This window comes from Cylas formicarius, unplaced genomic scaffold (assembly GCF_029955315.1).
Source record: "Cylas formicarius isolate icCylForm1 unplaced genomic scaffold, icCylForm1.1 PGA_scaffold_1__22_contigs__length_36826433, whole genome shotgun sequence".
NCBI lineage: Eukaryota > Metazoa > Arthropoda > Insecta > Coleoptera > Brentidae > Cylas > Cylas formicarius.
Genome location: NW_026844264.1, coordinates 16,353,161 through 16,376,703, shown reverse-complemented (window position 1 = coordinate 16,376,703; position 23,543 = coordinate 16,353,161). Strand labels below are relative to the sequence as shown.

At 34.1% G+C, this 23,543-nt stretch overlaps 3 protein-coding genes across 6 annotated transcripts; 1 reads left to right on the top strand and 2 right to left on the bottom strand.

The window, feature by feature from the left end:
- Positions 1–1,397: 1,397 nt before the first annotated feature.
- LOC132697073 (uncharacterized) lies at positions 1,398–3,232 on the bottom strand. Its single transcript, XM_060662340.1, has 3 exons — positions 3,085–3,232; positions 2,934–3,005; positions 1,398–2,867 (listed from the first exon to the last, which is right to left on the bottom strand). Exons 2-3 carry the CDS (start codon positions 2,949–2,951, stop codon positions 1,791–1,793), a joined length of 1,095 nt encoding a protein of 364 aa, XP_060518323.1. The 5' UTR covers positions 2,952–3,005; positions 3,085–3,232; the 3' UTR covers positions 1,398–1,790.
- Positions 3,233–3,333: 101 nt separating this feature from the next.
- On the top strand, positions 3,334–7,408 carry LOC132697071 (cell division cycle protein 23 homolog). Of its 4 annotated transcripts, none has more exons than XM_060662338.1 (7): positions 3,334–3,355; positions 4,431–5,033; positions 5,985–6,164; positions 6,220–6,384; positions 6,449–6,695; positions 6,758–6,962; positions 7,151–7,408. In XM_060662338.1, exons 1-7 carry the CDS (start codon positions 3,349–3,351, stop codon positions 7,334–7,336), a joined length of 1,593 nt encoding a protein of 530 aa, XP_060518321.1. In that variant the 5' UTR covers positions 3,334–3,348; the 3' UTR covers positions 7,337–7,408. The 4 variants fall into 4 exon arrangements, with proteins under 4 accessions (XP_060518321.1, XP_060518322.1, XP_060518319.1 ...); XM_060662337.1 differs by lacking the exon at positions 3,334–3,355 and adding an exon at positions 3,561–4,375 and having other exon boundaries at positions 7,151–7,407; XM_060662336.1 differs by lacking the exon at positions 3,334–3,355 and having other exon boundaries at positions 3,559–5,033.
- A 1,447-nt stretch (positions 7,409–8,855) lies between these two features.
- On the bottom strand, positions 8,856–9,889 carry LOC132696423 (uncharacterized). The gene is made up of 2 exons (XM_060661236.1): positions 9,680–9,889; positions 8,856–9,470 (listed from the first exon to the last, which is right to left on the bottom strand). The coding sequence occupies exons 1-2, from the start codon at positions 9,887–9,889 to the stop codon at positions 8,856–8,858; spliced, it is 825 nt and encodes a 274-aa protein (XP_060517219.1).
- Positions 9,890–23,543: the final 13,654 nt, after the last annotated feature.

The following is a 23,543-nucleotide window of genomic DNA, read 5'->3' as shown; positions in this document are numbered from 1 at the left end:
TTGTGTATATTTTATTTATTTCTTTAGCGTTTTAACGAAAAAAAAAAAGATATATATTATGGTATTTATTTTAGATCTTCCAAAAACATCAGTTCTCTCCCAATCTGTGACCAAGTGGAAACGAAAAAGCTTCAAATTACTGGCGAGTGTTTAATGAAGCTGACATTGACATTTTGCGCAGAAAAGATTTGCTGTTTTGAATTTTCTAATTTTTCTTTCTGCTTGCATTTTTCAAGGTTGCAATTGCACTTGAGAACAAGCAAATGTCAAACAAATGTAAATAGCAGTTCTACTGGTATTTCTCAGCTGGTCAACAATTTAATTTCATTGTTCCCTTCACAGTAAAGTAATTTATAACAATGCCTACAAGAAAATTGAAAGTCGTTCAGTAGTGAAACAGCAAAGACAAAATACAGAGAATGTTGTCATGGATATTACCATACTTGACATTAAAACATGCAAAAAATCTAAGATTGAAACTAGTAACAGAGTAAAGCAGTGTTTTTATTGTCAAATTTGTCGTTATTTTCGTATTCATGAAATTTCATTAAAAACTTGTTATATCTAAGAGCCTTTTAATTTATTGCGCAGGGTACCTACCACATGTTTGTTCAATACTGATTCAATAACGATATTAGGGTTTATTTAAAGATGTCCCCGTTTGTATACAGAACTCCACTCACATTTTTATTTTCAGAGACAAACGTATTTTGTTTTCGTAAAAAGTCATAAGCTTAAAATTTCTCCACTGTCTATAACTATCAATATCACTTCAGCAACTATTGTTTTGGGAATATATTAAAAAGCCTGGTGGGTAATACAGGTGTTTAAAAACATATGTATTTTCCTTCTTTCTTCCTACAATTTGGATAAAATAAATAAAATTTCGTGCACCCAGATATTATATGCAACTCAAAAACTAGATATCCGGGGGAATTAAGTTACCTACATGGTGATACTGCACTTTATGAAACAGTACAACTTTGATTAATGTTATTAAAGGGAAACCTTGTGGACATACTGTGTTTATGCTTACACTTACCTGTACATATCACTTAAATATTTAGGTTAAATTTATTAAGTAAAAAATAGGTTACATATTGTGAAAGAAAAAGATTTAGGTATCATAATCGTTATTAGACAGTCTTGACTGTAGAATTCAAAAATGTTGATATGATTTTATCCAATGTTTTTAAAACATGAATCACTACTGTTATCCAATAATTGTGGTATTTAAATTTTCATTTCACCTGATACTGCCTCTATATATTATGCCAGATAAACGGTTTTATCTGGAATAATACTATTAGAATGGAAAGCTTTAGGTAAGTATCAAATAAAATATGATCAATGCTATTTTTACATAAAGATGTTTTTTGGATAAATAAAATGCAAAGACTTTATAAAATTATATTATCTCAGCTCAATATATTGTTTAATAAAATGAGTATATTATGTACAATTTCATTACAAAATTTTACAAAAAGGGTTTTAGTTTTAAAATAAAGATTTCAATGAAGATAATGATTTCCCTAATGTTTTTTTCAGGAGGTAAGTGACAAGCACAATGCCAAATTATACCCAAAAACTATTCAAGTGAAAAATGAAAATTTTTATTATAAAAATAGATCATACAATAATTACAATACAAAAAATACTAACTGAAAAAATGATGGTGTGTACTCATAATTAAATAATGAAAATTCAGAAGTCAGTTGAATTGATATTTACCAAGTGAAGACTACTATTTTGGCATAGATTCTTGCACTTGGAAACAAAACTAGGTATTGCTATTCCACTATTGCAAAAGAACTACCGGTGCATGCAAAAGCCAACTTAACTCTTTTATTAGGAAATAATGGTGCTGGTGTCTTAACATCTATTTTATCCCCAGTACCGCAACTGCCATGTTCATTCCATCCCCAGGCGAACAACTTATTTTGATTGGTGACAGCTAGGTTATGTTCAGATCCTAGACTGAGTTGCTTCACATTCCCTAAAGTTGGGACTTTTTCAGGTCTATATGTAATGTCCCGGTTAGCTCCCAGCTGACCATAATTGTTACGACCCCAAGTGAGAATGTCACCATTTTTAAGAAGACATGCACTGTGGGTCCAACCAGCATATACACTTTCCAATGCATCGCTATTATAGACCTCCAAGGGGACAAAACTATTGGCAACATTTGGATCAACACCTAATTGACCAAACTTGTTGTCTCCCCAACTAAGTACTGTTCCATTTCCCCGTAACACTAATGTATGATGTTGCCCACTAGCCACGCTTATTACATCATTTAATTCTGGTACTCTTGATATACTTAAATAATTATTATCATCAAAATTGTCTCCCAGTCCCAATTGCCCTTTTGCTCCAGTGCCAGCAACCAGGAGACCTCCATCTTTGGTTATAATTGCTGAATGCCTTAAGCCACAGCTTACCTGTTGAAATCCAGTTGCTAGTTTTTGAGAGACTTGTAATCGAGACGGAATACCAGTGCAAGTGATACTTTTGGAAAGACCAAGTTGAGTATACTGGTTGTTACCCCAGACAAATTGTTTGCCACATTCAGAGACAGCTGCACTGAAATCCCAGCCACATGATATTTGTACGATTTTAAATTCCTTTAAAATCTCAATTTGTGTCAATTTAAAAGTATCATCAGATAGTCCTAACTGACCCTTAGAGTTCCAGCCGCAACAGTACACTACACCTTTAGAGTCCAAAACTAATGTATGGCCTGCACCCCCTGCTATAGAAACTATGTTTTCTGCTCTCAAATCACATGCTTTTAACTGAACTTCTTTAGGTAATAACTCCTCATCCGATTTATGCCCAAGCCCTAATTGGCCATAGCTGTTAGCACCCTAAAAATTTATACAAATTATAATAAATCAATATTTTCATCAAATGGTGTTACAAAATCGACATACCCAAGCATACAAATTCATGATGATATCCAAAAAATATAGTTAAATTTCGTTGCAAGATAAGCACGCGTCCGTCTAAAAAATATGAGGTTATAAATATTTAATCTTTATAAAAAAAATGACGCATTTCACTTTTTTGTTAGGTTTTGCTTACCTTTGCTTTGCTTACGATAAAATTGTTTTTACTTCGTTTCATGGACAAGATAAACTTCACCACATAAGAACCGCCTTTACTAATATTCCAAACTCCAAATCACAAAAAAGTAAAAAGGATTTGACAACATGGATCATAGGCATGGATTCTAAAATGGATTATGATTGGTGAGACCAAGACTCATTCTATCCTTTGTTATTTTTTCAGCCGAAAGGAAACAGATTTAGCAGAGTGCTAAAACACTTTTTGCACATTTCAATTAAAATGCGAGGTAATATAAAGGTTGAAAACCGCATTATATTGTTATTCCAATGTAACATTAATAGTAAATTTTGTGTCGATTATTTTCACAAAGACTCATTTCAACTTCAAAAAATGTTTAGTGGGTCTTGTCAAAATAAAAAATCGATAAGCTTGTATTTAGTTATTCATGATTGTTATTTCGTTCAGAAAGTCTTACTATAGGTACCGCTCATCTAATTTTTCTTAGAGCGAATGGTATTTGCTAAAACGAATTATTCTTAGAAACTGGTTTTCCCAATTTTTTTAGCTCCATAATAATAGTGGAAATTGCCATACACAAGAAACATGTCTAAAAGCAACGGTAGCAGCTTTTAACAGGGAAAATGAACGCTATATTAATGAAAATTCACCAAAAATAAACAAAAATGTTATTCCAATAAAACATGATAATGATTAGACTTAGTAACTCAAAATGAGAGAAACCTGATGCTTATTTTGCACTGATGCACAGATGGCTAAATCAATTTTTAGTAGTATATTATGCAACAAATTTTATAAATGCCACTTTTGTTACCAGTTTTATTTTTTCACGAGTAGAAAGCGAGTAATAAGAATAACTGAAGAAGTTTATCAACATGTTAAGTACTAAACACTTTTTCTTGGAATTCTTTGAATACATTTTGGCGAAGCAGCAGGAATAATAGAATAATAGAACGCAACTGGATCACTGGTTAATTGAATCTACTTGAACAAAACTTAAAAGAAAAAGCTGACTCTGACTTAACATTCCTAATGTTATGCGTTTACGAAACCAAATTAACCAAGTGGTTTATCTCTGCACATAACCTCGATCAAGTTTGGAAATGATAATAATTGTTGATATATTTATGATTAAAATTACATTTAAGTCCCCATAGGAAGATATTTGAAACGGATTTTTGCGTTAATTGTTATGGATTTTTGTGATCTAACGGTAAACCTAAAAGATATAAAATCGGACATATTAAAAGGAATTTATGAATGTTCAGAGAGAGGATTGTTTCATACAGTAAAATGGTTATCAGAATTAAATTTTGCTTTACATTCCGTAATTCCTTCCGTAGACGTTAGGCCCACTGAGGATAGCTGTGGCGAAGAAAATGGAGCTTTTTTATTAGCCAAATCATACTTTTATTTAAAGGAATATGATCGCGCTTCCTTTTTCGTCAAAAATTGCATTAAAGCAAAACCTAGATTCTTGTATTTTTATGCAAGGTATTTCTCGATTGAGAAAAAAAAATTAGACAATATGACTGAGACAAATTGTCCTCCAGACCCAACACAAAATGAAGCATTAAAGGATCTCTGTTCTGAATTAAAAAGTGATTTTTATGATAATAAATTGGATGGATATTGTATTTACTTGTATGGCATTATACTGAAAAAGTTGGATCTGAAAACATTGGCCATTAATGTTTTGACAAAAGCTGTACAAGAAGAACCAATTCTATGGTGTGCATGGTACGAATTAGGAAAGCTGATCAATGTAACCAGTTTTAGTCATCTACCAAATCATTGGATTAAGTACTTCTTTATGGGGCACACCTATTTAGAACAACTTAATAATGATGAAGCTTTAAGAGTTTACCATCAACTACAATCACTTGGATTTTCGGATAGCACATATGTGATGTCCCAACTTGCTATAGGGCATCATAACAAAAGAAGTAAGTAAAACATTATGATAGCCTAATTCAAGTAGTTTATTTTCAATTTAACATGATAACACCAAACACTTGTGGTGTACGATTAAACTGTGAAATATGAACAAAATTATTCTGGTGATATCTGCCTTTCAATTTACTATGTGTTAAAAGGGGAAATAAGGATTAATAGACAATAAGTAATTGCAATCTAATGATTAATACTTTGCTTCTGTTTTACGTACTACATTTTATTGTATCTGTGTAGATATAGAACAACATAAAAATATTGCTTAAATTTAACTTTTTTAATCGGGACGAGCCTGACGCAAAAGTGCCGCCGTCAATAGTCTGGTCTGGTTATTTTTAGTGAGTTATGACCAGGGCTGAAAAACAAAAGAGAATAATTACTTTCCATAGTGCAGATCTGGTAGACTCCAAAGGCAGATGTGTAACATGTAATGTTACCCCCATCTGCAGATTTAGTATTGTTATAGTTACATTGTTAAAAAATGTTCAATTTTTCTAACTGAAAAATTTATTAAGTAGCTACAGAAATTCCTAATTTAATACCATTTGCAGAAGTTTTGCGAGTGCAAACAATTTTTAACATCATAGAGATCTAAAAAAAATTCTACAAAATTTAAAACAGAAGCGAGTGTCAGCGAGTCATTTTTAGTATTTAGCTATGTAAGATTTCAATTAAGAAAAACAGCAAAAAGTGTATAAACATTTTACTCACAAAGCATATTTGTATATTGATCTTGATGTTATAAAGCAAGAGTCCAATATTTATTTACAATGCCCATATAATTTATTAAACCTTATTCTAATCTCTATACTCTGCAAATTTTTAATTTGTTTTAATTAAACTTTTCTACACTCTATATAGTTTGCGAATTGCGGGTGTTGCTTATACTTCCTTCAAAGTTTAGGAACACTGAATTTTTACAAATAGGTTCTCTATAATTGTAGAGTTGGATGATGCAATAAAGATGTTTAGACAAATTTTGGAAATAGATCCGTATAGACTAGACAACTTAGATACATATTCTAACCTTTTGTATGTACTTGAAATGAAAAATGATCTTGCCAATTTAGCTTATAAGGTGGTTGGTATAGACAAGTACCGTGTTGAAACTTGTTGTGTGATTGGTAAGAATATCACATTTAAAGATAACAAATGAGCTGAATAGGAAATATATTTTAGGAAACTACTATAGCCTGAGATCGGACCATGCAAAAGCAGTGTTGTACTTTAGAAGGGCTTTGAAGTTAAATCCGCAGTTTCTCTCTGCTTGGACATTGATGGGTCATGAGTATATGGAAATGAAGAATATAAACGCAGCAATACAGAGTTATAGATATGCTATTGGTAACCGCGTAATTAACAAAATATCATGGTTCATTTTGTTGTTTACTTATTCAGAATATTTTAGAAATTAATGCTAGAGATTATAGAGCTTGGTACGGTTTAGGTCAAACTTATGAGATTCTTAAAATGCCGTTCTACTGTTTATATTATTACAAAAAAGCCCAAGAATTGAAGCCAAATGATAGTCGCATGGTCATTGCACTGGGAGAAACATATGAAAGATTGGATAAAACTGAGAATGCTTTAAAATGTTATTACAAGGCGTGTGCCATTGGTGACATTGAGGGTTCGGCATTAATCAAACTCGCAAAGTATGTTTTGCCCTGGATAAGCAGGTATTATTAAAGTTTTGATTTTTTTTGTTTTATTTTAGGTTATATGATAAGCTGAATGAAAGAGATAACGCCGCTGCTGTGTACATAGATTATTGTTTACAGGAGGAAGAGCGGGAAGAAAAAATTATGGAGGCGCAAACTGAATATTACAATGCCCTGCAATATTTAGCAAATTATTGTTTAAAGAAAGGGGAATTAGAGGATGCATACACCTATGCTTATAAATGTATGGAATGTGCTGAGGTAAAACGAAAATGATTCTTGGTTTTTCGAGTTGTTTGGTTGTGGTATTTTGTTGTTTTTAATAAAACTTTAGATTTTATCATTTTTCCACTAACAATTGACTCGATAATAGGCCATTAAATATGGCACATACTTTTAGGTAATACACTGTTGATAATTTATCTTATTTTATTTTTATTCCCCCACAGACCAAGGAACAAGGAAAAGCTCTACTGAAAGCGATAGCGGCAAAAAGGATAGAGCACGACGAACCTGGGCAGCAAGACGCAATGAATGTTACCATGGGAGTTGCCAATATGTCAGTTGGCAATGAAGCGGATATTTCCAAAACAAATAATGATATGAATATTCCATTCTCCTCCACAGGATTCTGACTTATATAATTAAATAAATAAATGAGCTTTTTTCACTTAAACTGACATAAAGGTTTAAACGTGCGCACGTTAGATGCCGTTATTCAAAAAATAAATTTAAAATTAATACTACAACACTCTTTATCGCGTTTTCCAAATGTTAGTAACTTAATTTATTTTGAATGATTAAGAGAAAAAGAACATGTCTAGAAGTTTGCTGTCATTTATGTATAGCAACAGGTTAAGTCTCTATGTTGGGCCTCCCTCCCGACCATTCACGTATGGCGTGCCGTCAGAATTGAACAATGTTAAAATAACATCCCCAAATTCTACCAAAAACATCACATAGCGCTCCCAAACCTGAGGTGGTTCGAAGCTGACATGTGAAAGTGACACTTTCTGTGCACTTGACCGGTGCATATTTTAGAGTAGGAAGGAGAAAAAATAAATTTTTCTTTGCAATATTGACAATGTGCACCATTTTTATTTTCGAATGGAAAAAAAACATGCTAGGGATTTACTAAAATAGACAACAAGTTTAACACTGGTCAAAAGTGTGTTGTTGCAGGTAGAAATATTTGCCATTCCAAATAAAATTACTTTGATACGACAGCAACAAAATTTCTCTTTGTTAAGATGGCAATTGACAACAAACTCGAAACAATGAAATCAGTTCGTTTGTTGAAATTGTAAATGTAAATTTTTAGTTCTTGATTTGGGTAGCTGAAAGTTTGCTTTTTGCAAATTACATGTATTCCCTGGTGGCATCTATCGGCTGATGTCTTAAGTACGGACTCGCGGATAAATTACTAATGGGAGAAGTCTTTACCGTAAAGGTCTTCACGGTACGTAGCTTTCGTTTCAGGATAGTGAAATGTGTGGGACTGCTTAACACGGTAAATAATCCAAAATTCATATCTCAATGCATGAATACCAGACATCAATTAAATTTGTCAACCCAAAAATTTCACAGATTCTTTCATTATTTCCATAAAACGTTTGACCAGATAGATCATCACCTACTGATTGAAAAAGCATGCCAATTATTGGGTTTCTCCGATTCGCTGATTACAGTGTTGAGGCCCTATCTGATGAACCGTCGACAGTTCGTTGAGATTGAGGGGTTTAGTTTCTTTTGTTCCAACTTCTGGTGTGCCTCAAGATTCTAACCTTGGACCACTTCTGTTTAATATATTTATAGACTACATCAACTATAAGGCATTAAAACCGGCTCGGACAGGTGTACTAAAAATAAATTGCATCTTAACATCAGCAAGTGTGATATGGTTTCCTACCACGGCACAAAAACTCCTATAGTCTTTAACTACAATATGGATCTGGAGATTTTATTTGACTAGACGTTCTCTTTTGTACCTTTTTTTATATCGGTTTAGAACGTCCTTCGACGTTGTCCGACACCTAAACTCCAACCCCGTCGATCTTCACAATCTTCAGGAGTCAGATTTCTTTCACTCATGCATTTATGCATAACTTTTTGCCACTCTAGTTTTGGCCTGCCTCGTTTTCTTCTACCTGTTGGTTACCAGTGGAGTATCCTTTTCGGCCATCGGGTATTTGACATTCTTTCCACGTGTCCGTACCAAGTAAGTTGTTTTTTCTCTATATCCTGCGTTATTGTCCCTTCTAATCCCATCCGCTGTTTTATGGTATCGTTTCTTATTATTTTTCTTCGCGAAATGCGCATTGATCTTCTAATTGCATCCATCTCGACAGCCTCAACTCTTTTCTTATGTCTCTCGGAAATTCTCCATGTCTCTGATCCATATAGAAGGGTGCGTTTTACCATTGCTTCATAGATATTAAATTTCCGTTTCTTGGATATTTCTTTGCTCCATAGGATACCATTCAGAGCTCCTATTACTTTTTTGGCTTTGACTATTCGTTTTTCTATTTCTTTTGCATCTGTTCCAGTGTTGTCGAATGTGATGCCCAGATATTCATATTCCTGACATTGAAGGATTTCTTGGCCATTGCCTAATTCCAAATTTTCGAGTGAGTGAGTTCCCACACATAGATACTTTGTCTTTGCTATGTTGACTATCAAGCCCCATTCTTTATACTCCTCTATTAGTTTTTGAATCATATATTGCATATCATCTTTATCATTGGCTACTATGACTTGGTCGTCTGCAAACTGAAGAGTAAACAAGCATCCACCATCAATTTCTATTTCTTTTCCATTTTTTTAGTGCCATTGCCACATATATTTTAAAAAGGGTGGGGGAGACACCGCATCCCTGACGTAGTCCTTTATTCTTGATTTTGATTCCTTTGTTCTTTAAGGGCTGCTAGGTAGGTGTGATTAATATTGGATTGCTCTAAGATCCTCCATAGCTTTATTACTGGGACTGGGTCGTATGCTTTTTGTAAGTCAACAAATGTTAGGTGCGTTTCCAAGTTCCTGGCACTTCTCTTTTCTATAACTTGTTTTAGGGTAAACACATTATCAGTACATGATCTTCCTGCTCTGAAACCACATTGTCCTTCTTCCTCTTTCTCTTTATAGTTTTCCTCAATGAGATCACGTAAAATTCTGCCGTACAGTGTGCTCATTGTGCTTGTAACCAAAATGCCCCTATAGTTATTGCAGTCCAGTTTATTTCCTTTTTTTGTGAATAGAGGAGATAAGAGCCACTTTTCATTCCTTGGGAACGGGATGTCCATTCAAGCATTTATTAATAATAATTGTCAGATTTCTGAAAAGGTTGTGAGTTCCATATTTTAACATTTCGGAGTATATTCCTTCCGGGCCACTAGATTTGCCTGGTTTAAGATTCATAACAGCTTTTCTTATTGTTTCCTCAAGTATTTCAACTTCTTCTCCTTGTACATTGAAGTGTCTTGGAGATTCAGTTAAATATTCTGGTCTAGATTCCTGAAGTAGGTCTTTGTAGTGTTTTAACCGTTGTTCGGGTTTAATAAGTTGAATGCCTACCCTGTCTTTTCCGGGTTTCTTTACAGTAGATATGAATTTCCACACTTCTGAGCATTTTCTTCCTCCAATATAGTTGTTAATCTTTTCACATTTCCTATCCCAAGATTCGTTTTTTTGCCTTGTTAATCTACACCCTTAGTTTCCTCTTTATGTATTTATATTCTTCAAGATCTTGTTCATTTTTTGTAGATAGCCATTTCAGATATTTTTGTTTTTTTCCTTGAACCATTGTCTCTATCTCCTCAATCCACCAATATTTTTTGTTGGTGCTGTTCTTTTTTATTCCTATTGCCTCTTGTGTAGCTTCTGTTAGACTCGTTATTATGTTTTCGTAGATTTCATCGAACGCGTGTCCATCAGGACTGAGCAGTTTACTGTCGAGCCGTCTTTGATAAAGAAATACTGTGCTCTCATCCCTAAAACTGTCAAAGTTGTATTTTGGTGTAACAATTGTCTTCGCAGATGTCTCGTTATTGTTTTGAACTCTCTGAAGGTTTCTAGTTTTTCGAAAATGAAGGCTTATCTTGACTTTCACTAAGTAGTGATCTGATCCGCAGGTGCTCCCTCTTAGGACTCTCACATCGTTAATTTGCAAATTTGTTTTCTGTCGACTCATCACGTAGTCAATGATGGATTTAAGGTTTCGAGTACTCTGTGTCCATGTATAGCGATGGATATTTTTATGTTTAAAGAAACCATTCTTAATTTTTAGGTTGTGGGTCTCGCAAAGATGAATTAGTCTTTCACCGTTATCATTGATTGTTTCTTCTCCATACGGTCCCACGATTGAACTATTTTGTTGTTTTCCCGTTCTGGTGAATAGGCTGCGATAATCGTTATGTTATGGCCATGTAGTTTCAAGTTAACTGTTAGAATATTTTCATCATCAGCTTCCCAATTACTTATTTTATTCCTCCAATCTTTTCTTATTAGTATTGATACTCCTCTCGCTGCTCTCTTTTCTTTTGACACTACGGAAAATATATGGACAAAGTCTCCGACCTTTTTCTTTTTTCTTGGTTTCCGTTAAGGCTGCCCAATCAATTTTTCGTTTCTTGATTTCTGCCGCAATAAAATCAGTTTTCTGTCTTATACCCTGAACATTCCATGAGGCAAAATTCATCGTCCATTTTCGTTGCTTAGTTCGTCGTCCAAGTGATCCATCCGGTGTTCCGAGGCCTTGTTTAGGCTTTTTGGTATATTTATGTTTTTCCAAGTATTAGAGAACCAGTCTAATGCCTTGACCCCCAACCTGGAGGACCAGGTCAGTTTTTGTTTCACGGTGAGTATTTTATTTCCCCACTACCCTCTGAATCTGCTGGCTTGCAGACCCAGCGAGCTTCCCCTAATTCCAATAGGGACGCACCCGACTGAGGTAACTGACAAATCCCCACTCTTTTGTACCTCACATTACTAAAATGGTTGCCAGTGCAAAATTGCAGGCATTTTTGTAGCTCAGCTATTGTTAAATTGTTATTTAACTGTTACGTTAGGTTCAAGCTTGACTATGGCTCGGTGGTATGGTCACGCGCAGTCCATTGAGAGTGTGCAGAGAACGTTACTGAAGTATTTGATGTTCAGGGAGGACGGTTCCTATCCTGAGAGGGGAGTTGATCATGATCTTCTGCTGGGAAGGTTCGCTGTACTGCCTCTGAGTTTGCGCAGAGACTTGCAATCTGTTTCATTTCTCTACAAGTTAGTTCATTACGTTTCTTCTGGAACAATTACGTTTTTGCGGCTGGAAGGGAGATATCAATCAACTTTCTTCCCGCAGTTACGGAGGTCCAGTATCCATTTTCACAACCCTATTTACAATAATATTTTCAGTAATTATTATTATCATTATTGTTATTTATTTATTTTTTTTGAAGGCTAAACATCGTCTTTGAAAAAATACTTTAATTTGTTGCGAACAGTATGAAATATTATTTCCGGTTTCTTACATTTTCGTTGCATACATATATTTTTTAAGTCTTTAAATCTGATATAGGTCGAAATTACAAAATTTAAATAATAAAATATTTCATAACGGGCCTATATCTATAACCATTGTCTTTGGTGATTTTATTATGTGAATTGTTTCTTTTACTGTTAATATAATAACCGAAGACAGCGGGCGAATACTGAAGAGAGATAAAATGTAAGAGAAATCATATGAATGGGAAAAGTACTATGTAAAATGGGATTTGCAACAGTGGCTGGAGAAATATTTAGGGGAGAAGGCATATGGGACAAATGGGAAACTAAAAGAGATAAAGATGTGCATAAGCCTAAAAAAATATCATTGTGATATTAGAACCTCATAACGGGAAGTATTATGATCAAGAGCTTCAGCAGGGCAGCAAGGAAAGAAGATAGATTGGGAAATTTAGGAACGAAAGAAAGAAAAAAGATGGAATGGATGAAAGAAGGACCTAAAAAGGATCAAAGGAAAGAAAAGGAGAATGTTTTTAATAGTAAGGTTTGAAAGCAGTAGGGTATGTTATACTACTACCAACCTAATATTTATCTTCCCTTCGAAGTCCGTGTTTAATTTTCAGAATCGATACCGGACAACGGTAATAAATCAAAATAATCGGCATTGCAAAAGTCTTGGTTAAAATTCTCAATCCAGCACACTACCAAGTCTAATCCTCACCGTAGCGAACGGCAGGCAGCTTCCCATAAATCGACTTAATTTCCAATATTTCAAAAGTGTCTTTCCGCTTTGGTCCTCGCGATTCTCTCTCGCAATCCCAAGCGATAACAAAGCGGGGCAAAATAAATATAAATAAATCGGGCTAGCGTTCTGGCCTCCCTATGTCTTCACTCATTTCGAACCCCCCGACCCCACCTTACGTCAGAATTTATTGGATGCGCCAGTCTGCTGTCTGGATCTTGAGCGCCCCAGCCGCTGTGTTATTGTTGCTAAAATTTATTGTTATCTCCGGCTTTTCGGCATTCTAAATAGGTTTTATTTTGTATGAAATCGTCTGGCAGTCAAATAATATGCCGTCTCTAATATAAAAACGGAATTAGTTAGCTACATCTGAGAATTTTAATATTACTGTTTTTACTTATTTTTTATTCAAATTTTTAAGCATTTTTTTGTGAAATATATTTTTAAATTATTTTTTCAAAGGCCTCTGTATGGTTAATTGAATTTACTTCAATAAAAACTACAACGTACCAACGAATTTTACATACAAATTGTTGAGATTTCCTTATATATGAAAGTGGTTGTATATTTTTATTAATACGATGTGTAACAAAAAAAAAACAACTATGCATGTCAACTCCAAATTATAAAATAATTATTTAGTTTTTAGAAAAGTACCATTTGCTACTTAAAAGGACATCAAAGTTGATAAAAACAATATTTGTGCTTAAAACATCATCCTGCATCCCGAAAACAATGGTTTGCTATAGGAGTTTTTCAGGAAAAAATTGGTCTGTACTGTATGTACACTGTTGGTCGACCGGGTATATGTAGCATCGAGTATTAATTGGATTTAACACTGGCATCGTTACAAGAATCTGTCGCCAGGCCGGCAGCAGAAGGGGTTGTTGAATGTTAATTTTGAGAACGGCGGCGGCGGCGGCGTCACTGGTGTTTACGGTAACGCTTGCCGAGAGATAACCGCAACCGAACTGTTAGTTAATCCGCGTCATTACTCTTTGTTACACTCCAAGCGTACTTGCATTTAACCCATAACCCACCCCGAACGAGAGAAAAACAAAAAGACCAGCTAATCTCCTTCCTAAAGGCTTGGCGAATGGAATGGAAGGTCTACAAAAATTTGTATAGATTAGTTTTCACCAATTTCGCAATCAATGCTGGATTTAAAAGAATTTTTGATTTTACTTATTTCCATATACCATTTTATGACTGCTATAAAAAAATACAATAAAACTGATACGCTTCAGGTGTACATAATATTTTCGTATAGAAAGGAATGTGCAATGTGATCTTTCGCGCATGCCCCTAAATTCCACACACTCCTCTTACACAGCGATGTCCCACACAATCAACTCGTTTTTTTCTTTCAAAATTTGACGAGATTTGGGCATGTTTTGATACTGTCGAAAAATTTGAACACTGATGAATTGACGCACTGCCAGCGGCCATGTTGGTTGAAGGCGAGATATGATTTGCGATTTTTTTATGTTGGGTTCAAAAATTCCTGTTTTATCAGCGTAAGCAAGATATACAACCATCAGTTTTGGGGTACATTTTTGCAAAATATCATGAATTCATTCACTGACATGATCGTGAATTGACAAATTTCAAAATTCAAGTGGCGTCCCTAACCTCTGCGGTAATATCTGTTTATGTAATATGAAGTTTATTTAAAGAAAAAGACTGTAATTGGTAGAAAAATCATCCAAGGATAGAGCTTGTAAGAGGATTAAAATTTTAAGATCGTATAGCAAGAAAAAGCAGGTCCTAATCTTTATTTTGTTTTGTTTGTAATTTTGTACTGATAAAAATTGTAAAAACCACTAAAGTTTATGCGCACGGTATGTAAAATTTCTGGGGGGAACTTAAATTATAAATTCACTTTACTTACCAACTAACCCACTAGATTATAATTATAGCTTATTAAATTGTCTGATATATTTCATAACATTTTTCTGCAAAACAACACTAATACATTCACTGACAAAATCGTCAGAATTGACAAACGTCAAAATTCAAACTGTGCGGTAAAATCTCCGAAAACACCCGAAGTCGCTCGTATCCGTAGGCAACGAAACTGACGTGGTAAAGTGACGCTTCCCGCACGCTAGATCGGTGTGTAATTAGGCATGTTACAGACTGAGTTAGAAATAGTATATTATGCAACAAGTGCGGTAAACGGCATTTGACTCACGGTTGACTTGATAAACGAGTGACTCAAAAAGTTTACCAAACTTGTTGCATACTATACTTTTTTTATGACCGTGGTAAAGTACGCTTCCCGCACGATCGGTGTTTAATTAGGCAAAAAACGATGCTAGGGATTTACATTTTACAGACAGGAATAGAAAAAATACTTTCAATACTGTGTTTGAAGAAAATTCACAGTCTTGTCAAAGTTGAAAGATTAAAATAGTCAAAATCGCATTTTTATTTTTATTTTCTACAGCAAAGATCTAAACTAACCAAAACTGATACTGTGTATTCTCGGGCCTGATCTGCGCCTATGCAAAGAAGTCATTTTGGATTGCACAATATACTGTCTTGTTATTTCCAATTTGTTTTTGTTTGTTTTTAGAAACAAATTAAATTTTCTCAAAAAAGTGGTTCGAAATGGGTTTATCAATTCGGGGGAAACGCAAATATTTTTCGAAAAACCACGAACCGTCAACAACCGACCGGAGAAACCATTTGGGCGTGCGTGCCAACGATAAAACGCGTTAGACCGTTAGAACAACATATAAATTTTTAATATTACATGCGCTCGCGGAATATTTTTATTACCTTCTGAATGTGAAATATTCCGTGTTCATTCTTAGCTAAGAATTCCCGTCAAATTACACCCTATAAACATATATCTCCGAAGTTTTACATTCACTGCGCGGTGCATTGTTACGCCAGTGGCGCAAAAAATTATATTCGGCATTTTACTTGACATTTTCTAAAGAAATTATATTTACGCGCTGAACTACCTAAAGTGATCGCTTTTGTTCTATACCCTTTTACTACCCAGGTTATTACCAAATAAATTTGTTATTAAAATGTGTAAGTTTTAATTTACGGCTAATAATTTATCACAGGAGAACATAATTCTGATATTTTTAGTTCGTAATCGATACACCCTGTACTACACAAAAAATGTAAACAGTAAAAGTTATAGCTCCAGAGATCCCGCTTTTTCTGATTTAATAATTTTTCCATTCGTGTAAATAATCTTCATAGCCGATTTTTATTACGTGAGGTAGTCAAATGTCAGTTTTTTACGATTAAATGACACACCCTGAATTTTCCACCCCTTTTTGATAAAATCCACAATATGGGAGTGATTTTTTCTGTTGTTGTTCTGTTCGTTGGCACACCTATTTTCCGACTACGAGCCGCCACTGTGCAACAAGGGCCGAGAAATCGCGCGCGAACCAAATAACCGCTTGCTCTGTATTTCGCCTTCCTGCCGCATGCGAATCGTCTTGTTTTCTCGCATTCTTATTACGTCCTTATGTGATAGGGGGATCATTTGCGAGCTGCTAAAGTCCCTTTATAACATCAGTTTAATCTAGCTGCACTTTTGCCCCGTCTAATTTCCCGACTACCCTAATAAGGAGGCGAATAAAAATTTGCACCAACTTAAAAGTCGTCTAGATGACGCAATACGTGCTACAATTTGGACGTAATCTAGTGGCTTTTACTGACTTACCATAACTATAAGATTTATTTGTCACCATGATATTATATTAAGTTTTCAAAATGCTGTCGATATCAATCCTGCGAGAAGTGCGATGACCTGGCTGTTTTCTTTGATATTTCAGTCAGTAAAGTTTCTTGTCGTAACAGCGAAACGAATGCAAATTCAAATTATAGACAATTAAGCAGGAATTGGAGCTCTGGGTGTATCGCAGAATATTACGAATTACAAATAAATGCTCAGGTGCTAAGACGAATAAGAAAAGAGAAGGAAGTTGTAACGACTATTAAAAAGAGGAAATACTTCAACTCATAATGCAAGGAAAAATAAGTGAACGATCAGTGGGAAGGTTAAGAAATTTGCGCGAATGGTTCAACACCACCAGTATACCAATCAATCATCAATCTGCTCAGAACACCAGTCTCAAAAATACACATAAGTTTGATGATTGCTCACCTTCGGAACTTTCTAAAATACATTGATCAAGGGTAGGCCACTTTCGTTAACCACGGTCGCAAGCTGCTTCGGACATTTTATGTATGTATATGGGTTTGGGAGCGATGAAAATTTCGGTATTTTGACGTTTAGCATTTTTGTAACTTGTAACTTTTGCTTGTAAATTTCATACTCAAGTCTTCCTGGCTATTTATCAATGGTATCTGTATTAATTTTAATTTTTCGAATTTTCTATTATTCTGTAGATTATAAAATTTTTGAATTTTCTTTGCAAACATGTTAAATTCATTTATTCATTTTCAAAAGAAGTAATATTTTTATACAAAAAGCGGACAATTATTTTAGTGTCACGGTTAAAATTTATTAGAAAGCTTCTAAAAATGTTTTATTTGTTATAATTAACTTGGAATTGTTGAATAGATCACGCGCAACAATGTGGAAGAGTACGTGTCTAGCCGGACAAAGAGAATATTATTGTATTTTGAAATGAGTTCAATCGATAGAACTGCAACCCTCTATACAATAATTTAAACATTTCTTAGTCTGTCTGTTTATTTTATAATTCTCATACATTTTTTTTATACGGGAATATGACTGAGCTTGGGCTTTCGGGCCTTCCATCTTTCCAAACTCCATCTCCAATCCAATCTCATTAGTGCGCGATATTGAATGAAACACCAGCCCTCACTATCAACTAGTGTCTAAATTACCCTAATGAGGCGATGCTAGTTCATTTGGGTTCCGGGTTTTCTCCACACCTTATCGCCCCCGTGTAAACAATGGCGATAACTCGAAGTGAAATTCTAATTCTATCCCTAATTCAGTCACGTGGCGTTTACCAACCTAAACCGTCTTTATTGCGTCGTAACATAAATCGGAGTAACGTCGCCTTTAGAGTCCTTTACGCGGAGGATAACCTCGCGATTAAGCCAAGCCGTTCATACGGCAACATATTCTGATGAACATAAACAACGGTGCATGTAGATTGTCTCGTTCGTGGTCGTGCTTGCTTTTGTCGCTTCGTACGTTGTTGCGGCGTGATCACACGCGGCATGGTGAATATAGACGGGGTGCGTCGAGAATTAATTGGTATAAATAAATAAATAAATATAAATAAAGGTCAGCATGTAACCAAACCTACAAAACTTAATTTGGTCCATCAACTTCTTATTACAGCATTAATTAGAAGACGAAATGATAATATCACGTGAAATTTAAAAGAGCGAAGCTACTCTGAGGATTTTGACTAAGCAGTCTAACAAATGTACAGAACAAAGTTCTTTTAGTCATGCGTTTTTAATTTTCGACATTTAATACTCGTATTAAAACGAGTTGCACAAAAACGAACGCTACACTAACAAGTTATTTTTTCAAACAAACACGAGATACTTCCATTTTTAAGAAGTTTTTAAAGCCAACAAGCAAAATTAGTTCTTCTTGACTCGATACATTTAACCATTTTAAATCGCAAAGTTTGGGACCTGTGTGATCGTTTATATTGTAAATAAAGCGAATGCGGATGATAATTTAGACGACTCAGGATTAGTTCTTCACAGAGTTTTTTTAACATTGTTCAGAATGTCTTTACTTTTATAGATGTTGTGGAGATTAATACTGCGTACGAAACCCAAGTTTGTTATCAAAGATTTTTAAACCATATATAGATATATCCATGTTTTGAGTTGCCCAATACCGTCCAAAGTATATTATAGCAGACTTTTTCCGATGTAAGAATGAAAACCAAGCTTCCTGAAGTGAAAGAAACAAAATGTTGAGCCTTACAAAATAAAAACCCCAAGATGTATGTAGAGGATAGAGAAAGTAACGGAATTGTCAACTTCTAAAAGTCAATATTGAAATTCTAAACATCAAAATTTATGAACCACTTTGACACACGTTGTTTATTGTTTACTTATTTGCTTTAAAAAGCGATGTATCAATTGCAAATTGATCAAATAACAGAGTTTTTACGACACTGTTTATATGGATAAGAAATTATTTAAAAATTATCGTCTTTAACAAAAATGTATTTTTTCAGCGTCTTCTACTAAATTATTGAAAATGCATTGCTTTATTTTTCCAATTTGTCAGTTTTGATCATATATAAGCGGAATATAATTTTATGTTCAAGTGTAAGCAGAGTTAAAAAAGAAGTTGCTTGTAAAACTTGCGTATATATCTGCTTAAGTAATCTTTTCTAATTGTTAAGGGTATCTTAATTTTAAAATTTTCAGTAAATACCATCCTGCAAGTCATAATATTTTATAGTTTTATTTGCAAAAATAATGTAATGCCAGATTCCAAAATATAATAATAGTTTTATACTACAGAAAATAACTCCACTGATGATCAAATGAATGTGTTAGAATAGTATGTTTTGCAACATATGCGGTAAACGGCATGACTCACGATCGGAGCGAATTTTTAATAAACGAGTGAGTAAAAGTTTACCGAATGTGTTGCATACTATACTTTTCCTACGACCGTTAGTTTTTAGGTACACTTTCGCAAAACAACACGAATACATTCACTGACATCACTATCAGAATTGACAAACGTCAACAATCAAAGCATTGGAAATATCTCCGGAAACATCCAGTTGCTCCCAAATCTGTGCGGTAAAATTCCGTAAATGTCCGAAGTGGCTCGGATTCATGGGAAACGAAATTGACGTCGTAAAATGACGCTTCCCGCACGCTAGATCGGTGGGTAATTAGGTATTTTCCAGACGGGAGTAGAAAAAATGTTTAATTAGATACAATTATAAAATACGATTTGGAAAGTACATATCTCGTCGGGTATTTTGAGCTGAGTTCGATCCATAGACTCGTGCAAGCCACAAGAATTAAAAAAAAGTCTTAGTCAGTTCATTTTATAATTCTTATACAATTTTTTACAAACCCATAGCAGGAAATCAACCCCACGCCTGACCCCACGTTTTAGGTCACCACGGAGTTTTATTTTATTTTCATGTAATGACATTTTGGGATCCGTGTTTTTCATTTTGCTTATTAAGATACCGAATGAATTTTTTAAATTGTTCGGATAATGTTAGTTTGCATAATACAAGCGATTTTCGGGAAAAATCAAATTGGTTGCAACTTGTCAAAATTTTATTTCCAAAACGATTTGTCTATATCCAAATTTCGCGGTCGGTTTGTTTTGAACCGTCAGTGAAGCGAAGGGGAGGGGAGACGCCGAGCGTCGCTGGAAAGCGTCGAGACGACGATGCATCCGCAGTTCGCCACGAGGCGCCGGCGGCTCCGCCGGACTGCGGCGATCCTCCGCCCTGATGGCGGGATTTGAGACGTATTCTGCTTAGTTTCTTGCTTTGCAAATAGTCCATGAGTTTCAAAGTTAATGATCGATTAGATAGCACCGAGTATCAGCGGTCGACACCATAAAAAACACTTCTTCAAAGGTAAACCTAATAATAATAATCATAATCATAGCACTAATAATCATCAAGGTCTAGTTTAAAATGTTTTGGTTATTTTTTTAAAAACACCCTAATCCGTAAACAATTACAAAAATACACATACATTCCATTTATTTGCTAAAGTTTTTCAGAATCAAATTTTAGGCGGAAATGTGTCCCTTATCATAAAAATGAACAAGTAAAAGCTCGTAGGTATTGGTAAGGTTATATCGTATTATATTGCATCGTAGTCAATATTATTTTCAATCAATACGTTTAATGTTTTGGTTTTTCAAAATTTTGTCAGCTACATTTCAATTCGGTGTCATGTTATTTCTCTATTTTTAAAATTTTACATCACGTAAAAACGTATAATTTTGAACTCCTGAAAGTTGTCTTTGCATGTAAATATGACCTTTTGGAATGTTTTCATAGTAATTAGAAATTTATTTAAAAAAAAAATTATTAGAGAATAATATGACCATTACGGATTAGATATCGAGACCGCCTAGTTTAACGAAAGGAAATAGGTCCTATTCCGATTGGGACGAAATCTACGAGGGTTATATCCAAAAATTTAATTTAATTAATTCAAAATTTACATTGAATTTATTATAACTTTATATCTGTGTTTATTAAAAATGCTGATTATTTTATGTTTTTAGAATTTGACAACCAAATGGATCTTAATGAAGAAATCGTATTTTTCATTGCATTGCATTTTTTTGGTTGTTTTTTTAAGTTTCCATATTGGTTGAGATCAACCGATAATAATCAATAGATGCAATTTAGGTAATTTTCATCAACCTGGGAAGGTAGAAATAAAGGTTCCGCCATTTTCCCTGAAATTTTTTACCTTTTTTTTTTAACTGAATTTCGCATGAATTATAAGCCCCCTGTTTTTGCAACTTCCGGACTTTAAAAGCACGCATAAATTCATCGTTTTTTTAAGATAAAAACGGGGTAAACTTTTCTCAGCGCTCTGCCAAATGCCGGAATTAAATGTACACCCCGCAGACTAGCACTGACCACTGCCAAGCCGACACGAAATATTGCTTGTTTTACTTCCTAAACTCAATGTCAAACAACATCCCGGTATCGGTGATTTACCGGATTGTTCGGATCGTTTCGATGTTCTTGTTTTTCCAACGTTTAAGTATATCCCGAAACGAAAAACAATTCGGAATCGCGTAAACGAAATCGAAGTTTTTTATGATCCCTATTATTTAAATTAATATATGTATAAAATATAGCTATAGTATTCTAAGTGAACGAGAAAACTGGAGCTAATCAAAATCATGAAGGATTCATTTTTTAATGGAAAAAAATCATTTTATCATTTTCTAAGAGATACAACAAATTAAGAAAATGCATTTTTGTCGTAGACACTACAAAAATCTTCCATTTCAATAAATAAATCAAAAATATTATCAATTTTTTACTTCTTTAGTGAAAGTATAATTTTAATTCTTTAACTAATCAAAACTAATATAACCAACCTATGTTTAAAACATAAAATAGTGACTAAACTGTAATACGTATGAATCCTATCTAATTCTATTATTTATATATTTTTTGATAGACACAGTCTCAGAAACTTACTTGCAGGAATGAAGTGTAATTGCTGTAGCAATACTATACCTTATACAAGAACAGGATCGCAAAATGATTTTTAAAAGTTAAAGAAAATGGCCATTATCCGATCAATACATTGATACCATGAAACATTGCTTTATAATCATAGAATCGCTAATTTCAAATAGGTAAAAAATAATTCAAAACATATATTTTGTTGGTGCAAATAAATATTTTTAATTTAAAGGAAATAATAAAATAAGCATCCTTCTTAATAAAGAAGTTCATGAACGTGTTGCATACTGTACTTTTATACTATACATTTAGGCAAAATAGCACACATACATTCCATCCAATGTGAAAATATCATCCGTGCCTAAAATCTACCGAAAACATTCAAACCCTTGACTAAAGTAACGTTAATATTCGGAGTGGATCGCCACCACATTTTACTCAGTGAATGTATTGGTGCTGTTTTGCTAAAAATATATCCAAAAACTAATAGTCGTGGAAAAAGTATAATATGCATTAGTTTGATAAACTTCTTTAGTCACTCGTTTTTTTAAGAACTAATTACTAAAATGACATTTATCAAACAAATTCTTAAAAAGAACAGGGTGATATTCAAAAATGACAGTTAAATATTTAAGATAATAATAAAGTCAATTGGTCGTCCAGGAAAATAAAAAAAATATTTTTTTAAAAAACAACAGCAGAATATGCAATGAAGGGTTAGAATAATATATATAATATAAAAGAAGTCTAGATAAGATAATAAACGACTGTAACATAAGGCTTCTTGTAAGTGACTTGTGGCACTGGCACCAAAAATGTAAACACGTCACTTTCATCTCTGAACACACACACTTGGCTCATGAAAGGAAAACAGTTGCCAACTGGAAGACCCTCAATGAGCACGCACTGATGTCACAGGCGAGGTGTTGCTGGACCTTGCCACAAACGATGCCAATTACTTGGCTCAATGAAACGCAGAATCCTTTGGCTCGAATACTCGGTCATTAATTGTATACTTTTCCTTCTTTCAGGATCGTATCGAACACAACATCTGACAACATCAGCGGAGTGCAAGAAACAACTGCTTCTGTTGACCTGGAGAAACACTTGTTTTTACGCTGAAGCTCACTGAAGTAGTCCGATGAGAGAGTTCGCAGGAAAAAGTGTTTTTTATTGTATTATCTGAAAATTCACGAACATTTATGCATGTAAATAGTCGCCATGTAAATAATCGTATAAGCATTATAAATGACCGTGAGTTTTGGAACCCTCTGAGGTTCGGTACATTCCAATATCAACACTGATATTTAGAATTAAGAAACCCTCTGATTTTGACTAATTGCATAAGACGATGGAAAAAGTATTTTCAAGAATTAAGGGCACGTTTTATATTATTATACAATTTTTGCGTAGGATATACATAAAGTTAGTCCGTCTAATTATCCAGGGAACAGCTTCTAAATATTT